Below are 16875 nucleotides of genomic sequence, written 5' to 3'. Positions count from 1 at the left end.
ATGATCCTTGATCGGAGCAAGAGTGACAGGATAGTCGTTATGGGAGACTTTAACTTTCCATGTATTGACTGGAAATATTATAGTTTGAGTACTTTTCGATGGGTCAGTTTTTGTCCAATGTGTGCAGAATGGTTTCCTGACACAGTATGTAGACAGACCAACAAGGGGCAAGGCCACATTGTATTTGGTAGTGGGTAATGAACCGGGCAAGGTATTAGAATTGAAGGTAGGTGAGCACTTTGGTGATAGTGACCATAATTCAGTTATGTTTACGTTAGTGATGAAAAGGGATAGGTATATACCACAGGGCAGGAGTTATAGCTGGGGAAAGATAATTATTGATGTGATTAGGAAGATTTAGGATGCATTTGATGGGGAAGGAAATTGCAGAGGATGGGCACAATTGAAATGCGGAGCTTATTCAAGGAACAGTTACTACATATCCTTAATAAGTATGTATCTGTCAGACAGGGAGGAAGTGGTTGAGTGAGGGAGCCGTGGTTTACTAAAGAAGTTGAATCTCTGGTCAAGAGGAAGAAGAGCGCGTATGCTAGGATGCGACGTGAAGGCTGAGTTAGGCTGCTTGAGTGTCACAAGTTAGCCAAGGAAGATATAAAGAGAGAGCTAAGAAGAGCCAGGAGGGGACATGAGAAGTTGTTGATGGATAGGATCAAGGAAAAGCCTAAAGTTTTGTATAGGTGTATCAGGCATAAAAGAATGACTTGAGTAAGATTAGGGCCAATCAAGGACAGTAGTGGGAAGTTGTGTATGGAATCTGAGGAGATGGGAGAAGGGCTAAATGAATATTTTTCGTCAGTATTCACACAGGAAAAAGACAATATTGTCGAGGAGAATATTACGATATCGGCAACTAGACTAGACGGGATTGAGGTTAACAAGGAGGAGGTGTTAGCAATTCTGGAAAGTGTGAAAATCGATAAGTCCCCAGGGCCGGATGGGATTTATCCTAGGATTCCCTGGGAAGCCAGCGAAGAGGTTGCAAAGCCTTTGGCTTTGATCTTTATGTCATCATTGTCTACAGGAATAGTGCCAGAAGATTGGAGGATAGCAAATGTTGTTCCCTTGTTAAAAGAAGGGGAGTGTAGACAACCCTGGTAATTATAACCAGTGAGCCTTACTTCGGTTGTGGGTAATGTGTTTGAAAAAGTTATAAGAGATAGGATTTATAATCATCTAGAAAGGAATAAGTTGACTAGGGATAGTCAACATGATTTTGTGAAGAGTAGATCATTCTTCACAAACCTTAATGAGTTCTTTGAGAAGGTGACCAAACAGGTGGATGAGGGTAAAACTGTTGATGTGGTGTATATGGATTTCAATAAGGGGTTTGATAAGGTTCCCCACAGTAGACTATTGCTATTGCACAAACTTCAGAGGTATGGGATTGAGGGTGATTTAGCAGTTTGGATGAGAAATTGGCTAGCTGAAAGAAGATGGAGAAGTGGTGGGTTGATGGGAAATGTTCATCCTGAGGTTCAGTTACTAGTGGTGTACTGCAAGGATATGTTTGGGGCCACCGCTGTTTGTTATTTTTATAAATGACCTGGATGAGCGCGTAGAAGGATGGGTTAGTAAATTTATGGATGACACTAAGATTGGTGGAATTGTGGATAGTGCCAGAGGATGTTGCAGGTTACAGAGGGACATAGATAGACTGCAGAGCTGGGCTGAGAGGTGGCAAATGGAGGTTAATGTGGAAAAGTGTGAGGTGATTCACTTTGGGAGGAGCAACAAGAATAAAGAGTACTGGGCTAATGGTAAGATTCATGGTAGAGTAAATGAGCAGAAAGATCTCTGTATCCATCTGCATAGCCGCCTGAAAGTTGCCATCAAGTTGATGGAGTTATTAGGAAGGCATACGTTGTGTTAGCTTTTATTGGTAGAGGGATTGAGTTCCAGAGCCATGATGTCATGTTGCAACAGTACAAAATTCTGGTGCAGCTGCGTATAGTTCTGTTCACTGCATTATAGGAAGGATGTGGCAGCTTTGGAAAGAGTTTAGAGGAGATTTACAAGGATGTTGCCTGGAATGGAGGGAAAGTCTTATGAAGAAAAGCTAAGGGACTTGAGGCGGTTTTCTTTAGAGAGAAGAAGGTTGAGAGGTGACTTAATTGAGACATATAAGATAACCAGAGGGTTAGATAGGGTGGACAGTGAGAGCCTTTTTCTTCAGATGGTGATGGCTAGCACAATGGGACATAGCTTTAAATTGAGGCCTGATAGATATATGACAGATGTCAGAGGTAATTTCTTTACTCGGAGAGTAGTAAGGGCATGGAATGCTCTGTCTGCAACAGTGGTAGACTCACCAATATTAAGGGCGTTTAAATGGTCATTGGATTAACATTTGGATGGAAATGGAATAATGTAGGATAGATTGGCTTCAAATTGGTTCCATTAGTCGAAGCAACACTGAGGGCCAAAGGGCCTGTACTACGCAGTAATGTTCTTTATTCTGTGCAAAAAAGATCAAGAGATATGCTATGCTGAGTATTAGTCATCATGCTACAAAAAGGCAGGTCAAAGACATACATAGGATTTGCTCATGGAGTGATTTTTTCACTTCAGCTGTGCTATAATGAAAAAGATCAAAGCAATAAATAGAGTGAGATGGGGGCGGTGGGGAGTGTGTGGGGAGGAGTTATTGTTGAAGGGTTCAGTGATACTAGATGTCATAGGCTGGACGGGTGTCAGTGACCGTGGAGAGAGGCACAAAGGTAGGATGTCATTGTTTAGGTTGACGAAAGGTTCCTGTGATACAAAGAACAATACAGCACAGGAACAAGGCCTTTGGCCCACCAAGACTGTGTCAATACATGATGCTTTTCTAAATTGAAAAGCTTTTGCCTCTACATGGGTTCATATCCCACTATTTCCTGTATATTCCTATATCTGTCAAGATGCCTCTTAAACATTGCTATTGTATCCTCCTCCACCATTTCCTCTGGCAGTGCATTCTAGGCACTTTTCATCTTCTGTGTAACAAACTTGCCTTTCATATCTTCTTTAAACTTACCCTCTCTTCCCATAAACCTATGTTCCTTAGTAACTAATATTTCTACCCTGGGAAAAAGACTCTGATTCCCACTCTATCCATGCCTATCAATTTTCTAAACTTCTACCAGATTGCCTCTCATCCTTTGGCATTCATGTGAAAACAAACAAGATTTGTTTAATCTTTCCTCATAACTAATACTCTCCAAACATGGCAAAGTGTTTCTGTACCTTTTCCCAAAGTCTCCGCATCCTTCTTGTGATGTGGCGACCAGAACTGTACACAATATTCCGAATGTGACCCAACTAAAGTTCTATACAGCTACAACGTGACTTGCAAATTTTTATATTCGGTGCCCCAACCGATGAAAGAATATGCCCTCTTGACCACCTTATCAACTTGTTGCCATTTTCATGGAACTGTGGACTTGTATATCTAGATCCTTCTGTATGTTGATGCTACTAAGCGTTTTGCTATTTACTGGATACTTTCGTTTTGCATTAGATCTTCCAAAATCCATCATGTCACATTTAACCAGAGTAATTTTCATCTGCCCTTTGTCTGCCCAGGTCTCCAGCCTATCTATATCCTTCTATATCCTCTGGCAATCCTCCTCACTATCTTCAGCTTCTCCAATTTTTGTGTACTCTGTAAACTTACTTATCAGGCCACCTACATTTTTCCCAAATAAACAACAGGGATCACAGAACTGATCACTGCTGAAAACCAGGGGTCCTAGATCTCCAATCAGAAAGCCCCCTCCACTACAACTTCCTGTGACTAAGCCAGTTCTGTATCTACTTTTCCAGCTCACCATCGATTCCATCATTAGATTAGATTACTTACAGTGTGGAAACAGGCCCTTTGGCCAACAAGTGCACCCGGAAGAAACCCACGCAGTCACGGGAGAATATGCAAACTCCACACAGAGAGTCGCCTGAGGCAGGAAATGAACCTGGGTCTCTGGCGCTGTGAGGCAGCAGTGCTAACCACTGTGCCACCATGCCGTCCATGTGACTTCACCTTTTGTATCAGCCTGCCATGAGAGAACTTGTGAAAGGCCTTGCTAAATTCCTTATAGACAACATCTACCACCCTGCCGTCATCGAAAAACTTAATCAAGTTTGTGAGACATGACCTTCCCCCCACAGCCATGCTGCATATTGTCAGTCAGTTCATATTTTTCCAAATATGAGTAAATCATATACCTTAGAATCTTCTTCAATAATTTCCTTACCATGGACATACAGCACACTGGCCTGTAATTTCCTGGATCATCTCTGTTGCCCTTAAACAAAGGAATAAAGTTGGCTGTTCTCCAGTCCTATGGGCCGTCTTCTGTGACTAAGGGGATACAAAGATTTTGTACAAGGCCGCAGCACTTTCCTCATCTGTCTCCCTCTGCATTCTGGGATATATCTTATCAGATCCTGGTGACTTGTCGAACTAAATGCTTTTTAAAGCCCACCCAACGTCTCCTCTATATATTAACATTCCCCTCCCAAGACTCCCCATCCACCATGTCCCTTTTTGTGAATACTGATGCAAAGTATTCATTAAAGACCTCCCCCTCTTCCTCTGGCTCCATATATAAATTCCCTCCTTTGCCCTCCTTTATCCGTTACTTCACGACCTCTTTCTCCTTATCTATGTAAAAAACGCCTTGGAACTTTCCTTAATCCTGTTTGCCAATGACATTTCATTGCCCCTTTCAGCCCTCCTAATTCCTTGCTTGAGTTGTTTTCTGCTTACTTTGTATTCTTCGAGGGCTCTGTCTGTCTTCACTTTCCTAAACCATGCATATGCCTCTCCTCTTTCTTTTTGATTAAGTTCTCAATTTCTCTTATTATCCAGGGTTCCTGAATCTTGCCATTTTTATCCTTCATTTTCAAAGGAACATGCTGCTCTTGAACTCTAACCATCTTGTTGCTAAAAGATTCCCACATACCAGACATGGTTTACTGTCAACAGCTGCCTGTAGTCTACATTATCTAGTTTCTGACTGTATGTTGTGGTAGTTAGCCTTCCCCCAATTTAGTACTTTCACCTGAGGACCAATTTTATTTAAAACTTACAGAATTATTGTCACTATTTCTGAAATGCCCCACTGAAATTGCGATCACCTAGCAATTCTCAATACCAGGTCTACTATAGCCCTTCCCTCATTGCACTATTTACATACTGTTTAAGAAAACTGTTCTGGACACACCTAACAAATTCTTCCCCATCTAAGCCCATGACACTAAGAAAGACCAAGGCAATATCGGGGAAGTTAAAATCATCCACAGCAATGATTCCATTATTTTTGTATTTTTTCGTAATCTGTCCACATATGTGTGCCTCTACCAACCACTGGCTGAAGGGAGGCCTGTGGAACAATTCCATCAAAGTGGTTGCATCCTTCCTGTTCCTGAACTCTACACACATGGCCTTGCTGAATGAGCTCTCCAAGGTGTCCTTCCTCAGTGCAGTTGTGATATTCTCTCTAATCAATAACACAACTTTCCCACCTCTTTTACAACACTCTCTACCTCATCTGAAACATATAAATCCCAGAACATTAAGCTGCCAGTCTTGTCTCTCCCTCAACCAAGTCTCTGTAATAGTTATAACCTCAGTTTTCTTGTATGAATCCAAGCTCCAAGTTCATCTGCCCTACCTAGCATACTCCTCACATTAAAACAAATATGCCTCAGACTGCCAGACCACTGTGTTCTGTTTTCTTCCCATATCTGTTCTTCCTCTTAGTTTTACTGACCTTAGTCTCAGATTCCTCCTTGTCATTTTACTTGCTGACCTACTGCTCTGATTCCCATCTCCCTGCCACATTAGTACATAGCATTCATAAGTACGTAAGCCCTCATACATACATAGCATACCCCAAATGAGGTAATTCACATCCTTGTAGCCTTCCTTCTAGCAACTGTATTCTTCCATTGGGCTGTGCTAGTATCGCTACCTTTCAGACAGGAAACAGAAAGACCTGGATTCAAGTCTGACCTACTCATGTACATAATAACATGTCTGATCATATTGACTCAAAATATCTATTCCAGCCCGGGCAGTGTAGTATTTGGGTCACTTGGCTTGTGACAAAGCCTCAGTACCTGTTAATGAGTCTTTTCTAAACTGGGAGGTAGGCTGTTAATTTTGATGCTGGCCTACCTACTCTAGTACGGGAACGGTCATCATTACACACATGCAAGAATGCAGCCGCCCTGATCTTTAAATGTAATGTCCTGGCTCAGGCTTTTTATATTAACTAGAAGCTAAAGTAACATGATGGGGGAAATTTTGGGAAGAATTGGATATGAATTTTTAAAAATACCAAATGATGTACAGGAGAAGTGTTTGAGGACAATTTGTTTTAATGATATATTTCTTCATGTTAACTGTTTACAAGATAAGGTCTTTTAGCATTTTAACATATGGTTGGATTTGTCACTGTGCAGGCCCTGACGTCCCACCTACAGGATGGGTTCCAGGTTGTGAAGCAGTATGGAGGGCCCCTACACTCCTGACTAGTATCCGAAATAACGCCAACAGAAGATTCAGCGCTACCTCCGATAGTGGAGACACTGGAATAGGAACTTCAAGTTCAGACAGCATAGAAGGTGGGGTTAAATTCTGAACTAGCTGAGCGTAAATTGTTTACCTTAATGTGTATTGATGGTTCTGAGGAAAATAGATGATATTCAGATGATGATAGAATAGCTTGACAAATTACCCTCGCTTTTTCCAGCCAGCAAATGAAAAGCAACATGTTAATTTGAAAATATTACATATTTGAAAAATGCAGTTGTGGGCACTGATTTAAGTGGTTTTGATTACAGTATAAGCAAATTTAACTTTGTTTAATTTGAGCTCCTGTAACTCTTGCTTTGGTATGTTACAGTAAAGGAACCACAGTGCTAAAAATATACTAATATATTTTGCTTGAGTAACATTTATAAATAGCCACTTTGGCAGAATGGTGTTATATAGCCATTTACACAGAACGAAATGTCCATGTTGTCCATTCACAACAAACACTGGAGGGGTTGGATTTCTTTTGCCACTTATAAATTAACATTGGTTTTCACTTCTGGCTATGTTGGTATGGATTTGTTGTCCTCCCTGTGGTGGAGTGCTCTGTCCATCTACTCATGAGCCATGTGATTTTTGTGATCATGTTTTTGTACATAAATAATTCTGTTTATAATACAGGTGTCACTTGGGAACAGTACACTGTTTGCTTAGGAGGTATAGGTTCTTTGCAACGGATATGACAGGATGGATAATCCAATACTATGTATAGATTGTTAGGGTGGAATTTACCTTTCCTGGAGTTGGTAAAAAGTCAAAACAACTCAGTGAGTTGGCCCTGGAGAGATACTAGCCCCCTTCTTACCACCTCAGTAATTAAGTGCTGACAATGAAGGTTCCTTGGAGACTTTCTCGATTCACCAATAATTAAGGCCGTTATGTAGTCACTTAATGTCTGCTTAAGGGCCTGAACGCGTCAAGGCTCTTAATTGTTGCCTTTCTGACAGACAAGAAATGCGACTGGTTTCCTACAGGGAAATTAGAATAATCTGCCAATATTGTGTGGAGATGGTGGGTGGCGAAATCATCTCAATTTTCCCTAATCTAGGAGCAATTAGAGTCACAGAATGTGGGGGTGGGGGGCAAGAGGGTTGCTTCTGAAAGCCACGCACTCTCCTGAATGCTTTCTCTCTATTACTTCCATCCTGTGAGAAATAAAAGAGAATCAGTTACTTTTTCACCATTGAATCTACTTAACACCAGGCCTCAACTGATGGTCTTTCAGACCCAAAAGGTGCTGACCTCAGAATGATCAACAGCTTCTAGGGAGGTGGGATTGCACTGGCAATTAAAAAACCCCAAAGAACTGCAGATGCAGGAAATCAGAAATAACAACAGAAATTGCTAGGAAGACTCAACAGATCTGGCAGCATCTTTCTCTGGCAGAGAAAGCAGAATGTTCTGAAGAAACGTCACTGGAGCAGAAATGTTAACTCTGCTTTCTCTGCACAGATGCTGCCAGACCTGCTGAGTTTTCCCAGCAATTTCTGTTGTTGTTTGGAATTCCACAAGCAATGTCAGATGGTCCAAAAGTTCATTGGACAGATCTTAAGCTGGTTGGCTCGTGATCTGACATGCTTTCTTGCTCAGAAGGCGATGGTACCATAGAACATGTACACACATAACAAACCCACATGACACACACACACGCAATACTCATACATGCGTATGCACACATGCTCACACACATACGCAAACACATGTGCTCTCACACACACTATACTTGTGCACACATAACAAACACACCCTGCACACACAACCAACATACCCCACACATAACACACTATGCACCTCACATGTACCCCACTTGCAATCCTCTCGCACACACAACATACACACATACGATTATGCTTCCCTTCAATATCAGTTTCTATACCACTATCAGCATTCTGTTTCCAGCAGGCAATATAAAGAAGCTAATTAATTCCTCATAATAGCCTTTACAAAATGCAAATTACATATTATGTGTGTCTCAATATTGCACAAAGGAGCACAATATTTAGAAGTATATTGAAATATAGGGTGGTACGGTGGCTCAGTAGTTAGCACTGCTGCCTTACAGCACCAGAATCCCAGGTTTGAATCCTGTGTTGGGCAACTGACTGTGTGGACTGTGTGTCTGTGTGGGTTTCCTCCCACAATCCAAAGGTTTGGTGAATTGGCCATGCTAAATTGCCCATGGTGTTATTACTCAGGAATAAATATATGGTAGGCAAATGGTCTGGGTGGGTTACTCTTTGGAGGGTCAGTGTGGACTTGTTGGGCTGAAGGGCCTGTTCCCATAATAGAGTAAGGAATCTACTCTATTAGCTGCCTTATAAAACAAATCTAGAAACGTGAGTTGTTACCCAATGTGTACTGTAGCTAAATAGTAATGAAATTAAAGGTAAAACTAGTGTTTTGAATGACCAAAAACGAAAGCATTTCATACAGACATCTGATTTTTAATAACCATTTAAGAATACCTACAATATGGAGATTTAAATGTTTTAAGCTACATGGGTATTCAATGGCATTGATTCTCGAATATAACAAGTGGATTTACAATATTATTTACATTTTAAGACATTTTATCCTGGACTGTTAAAGCTGAATAAAGTGTCAGACTTGATCTTCATGCATTGCTGCTCTGTCATTTGTCCAGTCGTTTTCCAAGTTAGGAAATAACATTGGACTTTTCCCCACTGTACTCAAGATATAATCCCAAATGGACATAATCCACATCTATGTTGTGTTAATTTGGTACTCAAGAAAGACAGCCAATGGTTCATTCTAGAATAAACAAAGATCCCACATCATCAAGGTCTAATATGATAAGATTGTGTTTGTCATTTGTATGCATAATTATTTTCATTCTCAAATTCATTCAAAGATTCATCATTGACCAAGTGGGAAACAATGTATTAAACTATTGTGTAATCTATTGAATGATAGTATGTTAAACACTGTTTTAGTGCTTTAGTGCATTAAACACCAAACACAACAGATCTGGACATCATCAACATAACTTAATCAAAAACAGGAATAGCTGAAGAATCTCAGCAGGTCTGTCAGCATCTACGGAGACAAAGCAGAGTCAACATTTCAGATCTGGTGCCCTTTCAGAGTTCTGAAGAAAGGTCCCTGGGCCTGAAACATTGACTCTGCTTTGTCTCCATAGATGCTGCCGGGCCTGTTGAGTTTCTTTAGCTATTTCTGTTTTTGTTTCAGATTTCCAGTATCTGCAGTTCTTTGGTTTTTGATAAACGTAACTTGCTTGCGACAACACGCCATTGCTGTCTAACAAACATGATTATAACAGTTGTGATTCATTGCACCGTTATTTTCGAACAGTTGAGGCAACAATCAATTGCCATGCTTTGTATAGTTTGTGTTCTTCAGGAAAACTGATGAGTAAGTTTAAATGGAAGAAAATTGTAAATATACAAAGTTCAGTATGGAACTGAAAGCATAGTATTATGCATACAGACTACTGTCATTAAATTTTCTTATGGGGGAGAAAGATTGAATATGTTTTTAAGTACATGTTTGATACATGTGTGGATATATTTACTTTTAACTGTATTTGGAGTACATGATCAAATATATTTGTGTCTTCCGATGTTCTTGATTAGCAAGACAAACAGGGCACACATGTGAACGTGGTTTATCTGCTAACATAGTGCTGATTAATTGGATGCTCTATGACATAGATGCACAGTGCCAGAGCTTACTATGCTGTCGTACATGGCTAGTGAGCTATTTTAGCTGTTTCTTTGACTCCAATCAGACTGCAGTAACATATTGCTAAAAATAACATAGTGCATCCAAGCATATTTCTTTTCAGAATTAAATTTCCTTTGTAACTAAATAACCTTGGTATATTTTCTCCTCTTCACACTGGTGTCAAAATCCTAGATTCAGTGGAGTGATTTCATTTACATTGCAAATAAAATGAGTGTTTATTAAAGTTCAACCATGAACCAACTACCCATTACTTAACTGGAAGAAAATAACTGCTTTTATCTAGTAATTTTCACATTCTTAGGTAACACCAACCCACTTTAAGCCACTGGGTCAGATTTTTTTCTCTGGGGAAAAAATGTAGTGGTGTCTGAGTGACACATTATTGCTCAGTGAGGTCTAGATTGTGATACAGCTTGTAGCTTCTTTTCCCAGCACTGGTAACAGCATTGCTGCCCTTGTTTGCTCAGGGCTCTTGCTAAATTTTGAAAATTAATTCTGAAGCTTCTTTGTAATTTTGGCAATGAAACCAGCAGTAGTCTGAATTTTAGCTTTATATTGCCTTTAATTTTCAAAGGGCCAGGAATAGAAAATTTCACATCCATTCTAACTCACTCAGTGATTTAACATTGTCCAATGCAGTATTGATTTTATTTCTTGCTATTGTGAGTACCTGATTCTCTTACAGCTTTGAAAATCCTCACAATTTCAGCTACACCCTTCTGACAACACGGTTCATGTGATTAGGTTTAATGGCTATTTCTTAAGCTGAAAGTAAAAACATCAGAGATTACGTGATTATGGCAAGTCTGAGTTTATAATGTACAAATGCTTTTCTCAAAAATAACTGACCAATTAATCTGCTTTGGTCACAGCTGACTCGGATAAGAATGTTATGAGATCTTTTCCATCTTCATAAATAGGCAAAAGAGATATGTTTTAATCTCTCCATTGAAAGAAAACAACTCCTGTAGTGCAACAGCAAAATACAAATGGATATTTAGATTGCCAGCGACAGTTCTTATGAAAGTTCATTAGACTCTGTTTCTCTCTGCAGATCCTGCCAGAGCTTATTGAGTTTCTCCAACATTTTCTGTTTTTGTTTCAGATTTCTGACATATGCAGTTCTTTGTGTTTTTTTTAATATTATGGATATTGACATTGTGTCTTTTAATGTACTGAAATATCCCAAGGCACTCCATAGGAGTGCAATAAAGCAAAGGTTGATACCAAGTCACATAAGGGGACATTATCCCTGAAGAAATAAGTTTTGTCAGAGATATATGCTTTAGGGAGTTTGTTAATGGAGGAAATTGAGGTGGGAAGGTGTAACAAGGATATTCCAGAGTTTGTGGCCTAGGTCGGAGGCAGAATTGTCAACAGTGGGGTAGTTACAATTTGAAATTCACAAACCAGAATTATAAGGACCACATATCTCACAAGTTCAGAATCTGTTACAGTACAGACTGTTATATCTTTCTGAATAAGCAATTAATGTAGTACCATTCCCTTATCTTCTGGTAACTCTGCACATTTCTTCTGAAGTGATAATAATCTAAATCCCTCTTGAATGCCTCAATTTGAAGCTCCTTCCACAACATCCCAATATAGTGTGTTCCAGATCTTAACCACTCGCTGCATGAGAAAGGCCAGAGCTGAAAAGTGTCTGGTCTACCTAAAATTACACTAGAACAGCAAACTACAATGCACCTTCTCTGCAGTGACTTTGCAAGTAGTATTTCTTTAAAAGGATGTTGTCCAAAATGATGATTTGCCTCTGACAGAATTGAACAATATCACGCAGAAATTTCACTGCTGGTGTAATACTAGGCATGTTAGTCATTTGTCACAACAATTGGCTGATCAAATCAAACATCATTTTTTTTTGCTTTGTTTATTAGTTCTTGGGTTGTATACGTCATTAGCTAGGCCAGCATTTATCATGAATTCCTAACTGACCAGGAGATGACGATGAGCTGCCTTCCTGAAATGCTCCAACCCTTTAGATGAAGGGACAGTGCTGTTTGGAAGGAAATCTCAGCATGTTGACTCAGCGACAGTGAAGAATTGGCAATATATTTGCGAGTCAGGATGGTGTGTGGCTTGTTAGGGGAACCTGTGGTAATGATATCGCCTTGCTTCAGCTGCACTTGTCCTTCTAGGTGGTGGAGGTCATGGGTTTGGATGGTGCAGTTGAAGGATCCCTGGTGAGCTTCTGCATTGCATCTTGTAGATTGCACACACTGCTGCCGCTGTACATTAGCGGTGAAGGAAGTGAATGTTGAAGGCAAAATATAGGGTGCTAATCAAATGAGCTGAACTGACTTGGATGGTATCAAGGTTTTGAGTGTTGTTGCAGGAACTGTATTTGTCCAGATTAATGGAGAGTATTCCATCACACCCAACTCATGCCTTCTAATTGGTGTACAGGCTTTGGGAAGGTGGAGGTGAGTTAACTAAACCAAACTGCACTTACAGCTGCAGTATTTAAATAGCAAGTCCACTTTAGTTTCTGGTCAATGGTTATGAAACTGATGCTATCAGAAATGGTAGCTCCATTTAACATCAGTTGTTTGTGATCAGCAGAATTACAGACTGTACTTAATCATCCCACTCAAAGCCCAGAACAAAATAGCTACTGTGTGATGTGATTTCATGATTGGGCAATTGTCACTGGGCAATTGTGAATGTGCTAGTAGTTACCAATTTAGGATGATAAACCAATTTAACACGATTTATTTAGGATAGTTAGAAGTGATGTAAATTGATATGCAGGGACTTGTTCTCTGCAAAAAAAAATGAATATGTTACAGCCTTGTAACTTTTTCGTTACCCCGAGTTTGAAAAGATTATAATTCCTTTTGCTTTCTTCATTGCAATGCTTTGGCCAAAGAGAGTTGAGTTGCCTTGCCAACCAATCAGCACATTTTTCTCCTTAGTGCAAATTGTCATGATTGTTTGTTTGAAAATTGGCATTCTTGTGTTTGCTGAGTGCATGATGGGAAACTTTGGCATCCTGTCTCTCTTTTCAACAATATGAAGTTTCTCCTAATGTTTCCATTATTTCTTTTGCTAATTACTTAAAATTTGTACACTCTCAATCACAAACGTTTCACCAATTTTTCCTTACCTACTGTCCACTTCTTCCATAAAAGGCAGCTAATTGGATTATATTATTTGTAGACTATCTATGCCTTTTAATAATACTATTTTTCAAGCAATATCCTTTATGTTGAGAGTGTTTTGCTGGAAAAGCACAGCAGGTCTGGCAGCATTCAGGGAACAGGAGAATCGATGTTTTGGGCATGAGCCCTTCATCGAGAAATAAAGGGCATTTGCCCGAAATGTCGATTCTCCTGCTCCTCGGATGCTGCCTGACCTGCTGTGCATTTTCAACACTACACTCTCAATTCTCATCTCTGGCATCTGCAGTCCTCACTTTCTCCAAGGAGTGGGGTTAACCTGTCACAAGTGGCATTGGAGCTGCAGCTTCAGTAGTCACTGGGGAGCCCATCCATGGGCTGTATAGAGGTCAGGAAGGCTTTAGTGTAGTACTGAGGGTGTAAGATACTGTTAGAATAAAATGTTGAGTTGAGGCACTACCTGTCCTTTCAGGTGAATTAAAAGTTTGCTGGAGTTTAAGTTAGAATGGGTGTTATTTTAGCCAATATTTAACTTCCAATAACTAGCAAAGATATACTATTTTTCATTTGTTTTGGACCATCCCTGCATGCAAGCTTGCTTTATGTCTGTGCCAATATTATATCTGTAATAACAAATTCAGAATAGTTCCTGGCTATGAAGGATGTTGGGACACCCTGAGGATGTGAAGTTTCATAGAAACAAAATACTTTCTTATCAATGTATGGAATTTATAGAATTCAGTCACAGTGGTTGTAATCCAGTAAACCAGAAGGTGAAGGATAGAACTGAAGCAAATCATGACACAATTTAGAAGCTTTTATTTATAGGGATGCACTTTACAAATACTTACTTGTAAACCTAACTATCACAGTTTAATCTGTTTCTAAATACATGTGGGAGCATAAGTGAACAGTCAGTTAATGCCCATTACCTCAATATATTACTAAATATTCAATTAAAATGGTTAGAATGTTGCCACAAGCTATCTCCTGCTTGTTTTTTAAATTTCTATTCTCTCTGTGTATTTGTTTTATGATATTTGTCATGAGCATGTCGTTATTACCTTGTGACAAGTAAAAACAGTTTATCTGGTATGTACTTTATCATAATTTTTGTCAGCAAACCCTGACAATCTTGAAGACCTGATCAGGAAACCTTTTGGTCCTCCCAACTCCAGAAAAGAAATCCCACTTCTCATAAGCTTTCATAACTTCATCCTTGATTTCAAAAAAACTTCTTACATCTGTGCTACACTTTTCCATTTGGGTTTTATCTTTTATTTACAATATTTAATCCAAACTGCAGCCTATAATTCAGACTGAAGCAAGCAAAGCTCTTGTAGTTTGGTTCCGTGCTTTTGATTGATATGGATCTGATACAATACCAATGATTCAGTATGACATTGTTATGGCCTTGCCTGTTTTAGCTGTTGCTTCAAGTTAACTTAATAATTGTGAACCAAGATCCTTCTTGCTTCCTTATTCATTGTAAACTCATTGTATTCATTGTAAATTCATTGTAAACCAACCCTCCGAAGAGCATCCCACCCAGACCCACCTCCCCCACCTTATCTCTGTACTTCCCATTGTCTAATCCACCTAGCCTGCACATCCCTCGATATTATGGAGCAATTTGGCATGGCCAATCCACCTAGCCTGCACATCTTGGGACTGTGGGAGGAAACCGGAGCACAATATGGAAACCCACGCAGACAGTGGAGAATGTGCAAACTCCACACTGACAGTCCCGAGGGTAGAATTGAACCCAGGTCCCTGGTGCTGTTAGGCATCAGTGCTAACCACTGAGCCGCCCCCATTCATCACATTTTGCGAGTCTGAAAAACGTCCTTTTCCTCTCCTGCCACTGCCTAGTACCATGTGAGACATGAGATCAGGTTCTATGATCCCATGATAAGATCCAGATCTACTTGTACACTGTCTCCCTCAGTCCATCCACAGAGTCCATCTGTACTGTCAGTTTATTTGGCTGGCATCTACTTATGGGTGGGTGATACAATTTACTCTTATCAAACATGTGGATGATAAGCACTATCTCCTTCATGCCCTTCCGAGACGTGAACTTGTTGTTAACAAAGCATGATTGACCCCTTCAATGTCAGGGATTCTCAGCCAGGGATCTGCATCTGCATCTTTCTAGAGGTCTGTCAAAATGTTTAATTAGTTCCAGCAATTATTTGGATTTTATTTAAATTATTTCAATGTTACTTAAATAGCTTATTATTGCTTTATTTTCAGAGACATTACTTTTGCTGCTCGGCTTCCTGAACTGATTATAAACTGTGGACACATGGGCATTTAAGGGATTGTTAGCTCTCTCCAGGTTTTACGTTATCAAACTCTCTCAATGCTTTAAGACAGAGTTGACTGTGTGTCTTTGCAAAAGAGGCAGAGGCTTGTTTGTGCAGAGGCATCCTGTTGACCAACAGACTTAAGGGTATGGTGTTGCAGGTCTAACTACATCTTTGTCTTTCATCATCCTGTTGATACTGTGAAATCGATTTTGTTGCGAGATCATGTTGTGACTGTACAAGACATTGCTTAGGCCACTGTTGGAATATTGTGTGCAATTCTGGTCTTCTTCCTATCAGAAGGATGTTGTGAAACTTGAAAGGGTTCAGAAAAGATGTACAAGGATGTTGCCAGGGTTGGAGGATTTGAGCTATAGGGAGAGGCTGAATCGGCTGGGGCTGTTTTCTGTGGGGTGTCAGAGGCTGAGGGATGACCTCATAGAGGTTTATAAAATCACGAGGGGTATGGATAGAATAAATAGACAAAGTCTTTTCCCTGGGGTGGGGGAATCCAGAACTAGAGGACATAGGTTTAGGGTGAGCAGGGAAAGATATAAAAGAGACGTAAGGGGCAACTTTTTTACACAGAGGGTGGTACGTGTATGGAATGAGCTGCCAGAAGAAATGGTGGAGGCTAGTACAATTGCAACAATTTGGATGGGTATATGAATAGGAAGGGTTTGGAGGGATATGGGCCGGATGTTGGCAAGTGGGACTAGATTGGGTTGGAATATCTGGTTGGCATGGATGGGTTGGACCAAAGGGTCTGTTTCCATGCCGTATATCTCTATGACTCTAAGTGAATAGCACTCTAGTCCCCACTTTATTCAATAAAATGATGAATTCCTGAATGTGTCAGAGCAAGGGAAAGGGAATCACCAAACATCTTTCTCTGATGTGTGTAATGTTTTTTTTTTTGTGTACCTTTTCTCAACACACTTTTTCTAGACATTAGCTTAATGTTCTTGAAATAATGTGCTCATCAGTCTGCTCAGTGTGTTAATGGGTTCCCTAGATTTAAATGGGATTGCCATGTCAGGCGTATTGATTTTGTGGCAATGGCTTGATAAATATTGGAGTGCGATCTCCCTTTCGAAAT

At 40.0% G+C, this 16875-nt stretch overlaps 1 protein-coding gene across 3 annotated transcripts in view; it reads left to right on the top strand.

Moving 5' to 3' along the window:
* cep85l (centrosomal protein 85, like) overlaps positions 1 to 16875 on the top strand; it is a 304765-nt gene that overhangs the window by 71195 nt on the left and 216695 nt on the right. For all 3 annotated transcript variants that reach the window (XM_072555891.1, XM_072555889.1, XM_072555885.1), the window contains exon 2: positions 6469 to 6630. Coding sequence is in view for 2 of the 3 variants with exons in the window: in XM_072555889.1 (XP_072411990.1) it covers positions 6469 to 6630 (162 nt within the window). In the remaining variant the exon portion in view is untranslated. The remainder of the gene's footprint in view (positions 1 to 6468; positions 6631 to 16875) is intronic.

Source organism: Chiloscyllium punctatum, chromosome 3, assembly GCF_047496795.1.
Source record: "Chiloscyllium punctatum isolate Juve2018m chromosome 3, sChiPun1.3, whole genome shotgun sequence".
NCBI classification, from domain to species: Eukaryota; Metazoa; Chordata; class Chondrichthyes; order Orectolobiformes; family Hemiscylliidae; genus Chiloscyllium; species Chiloscyllium punctatum.
This window is presented reverse-complemented; position numbering and strand designations above follow the sequence as displayed.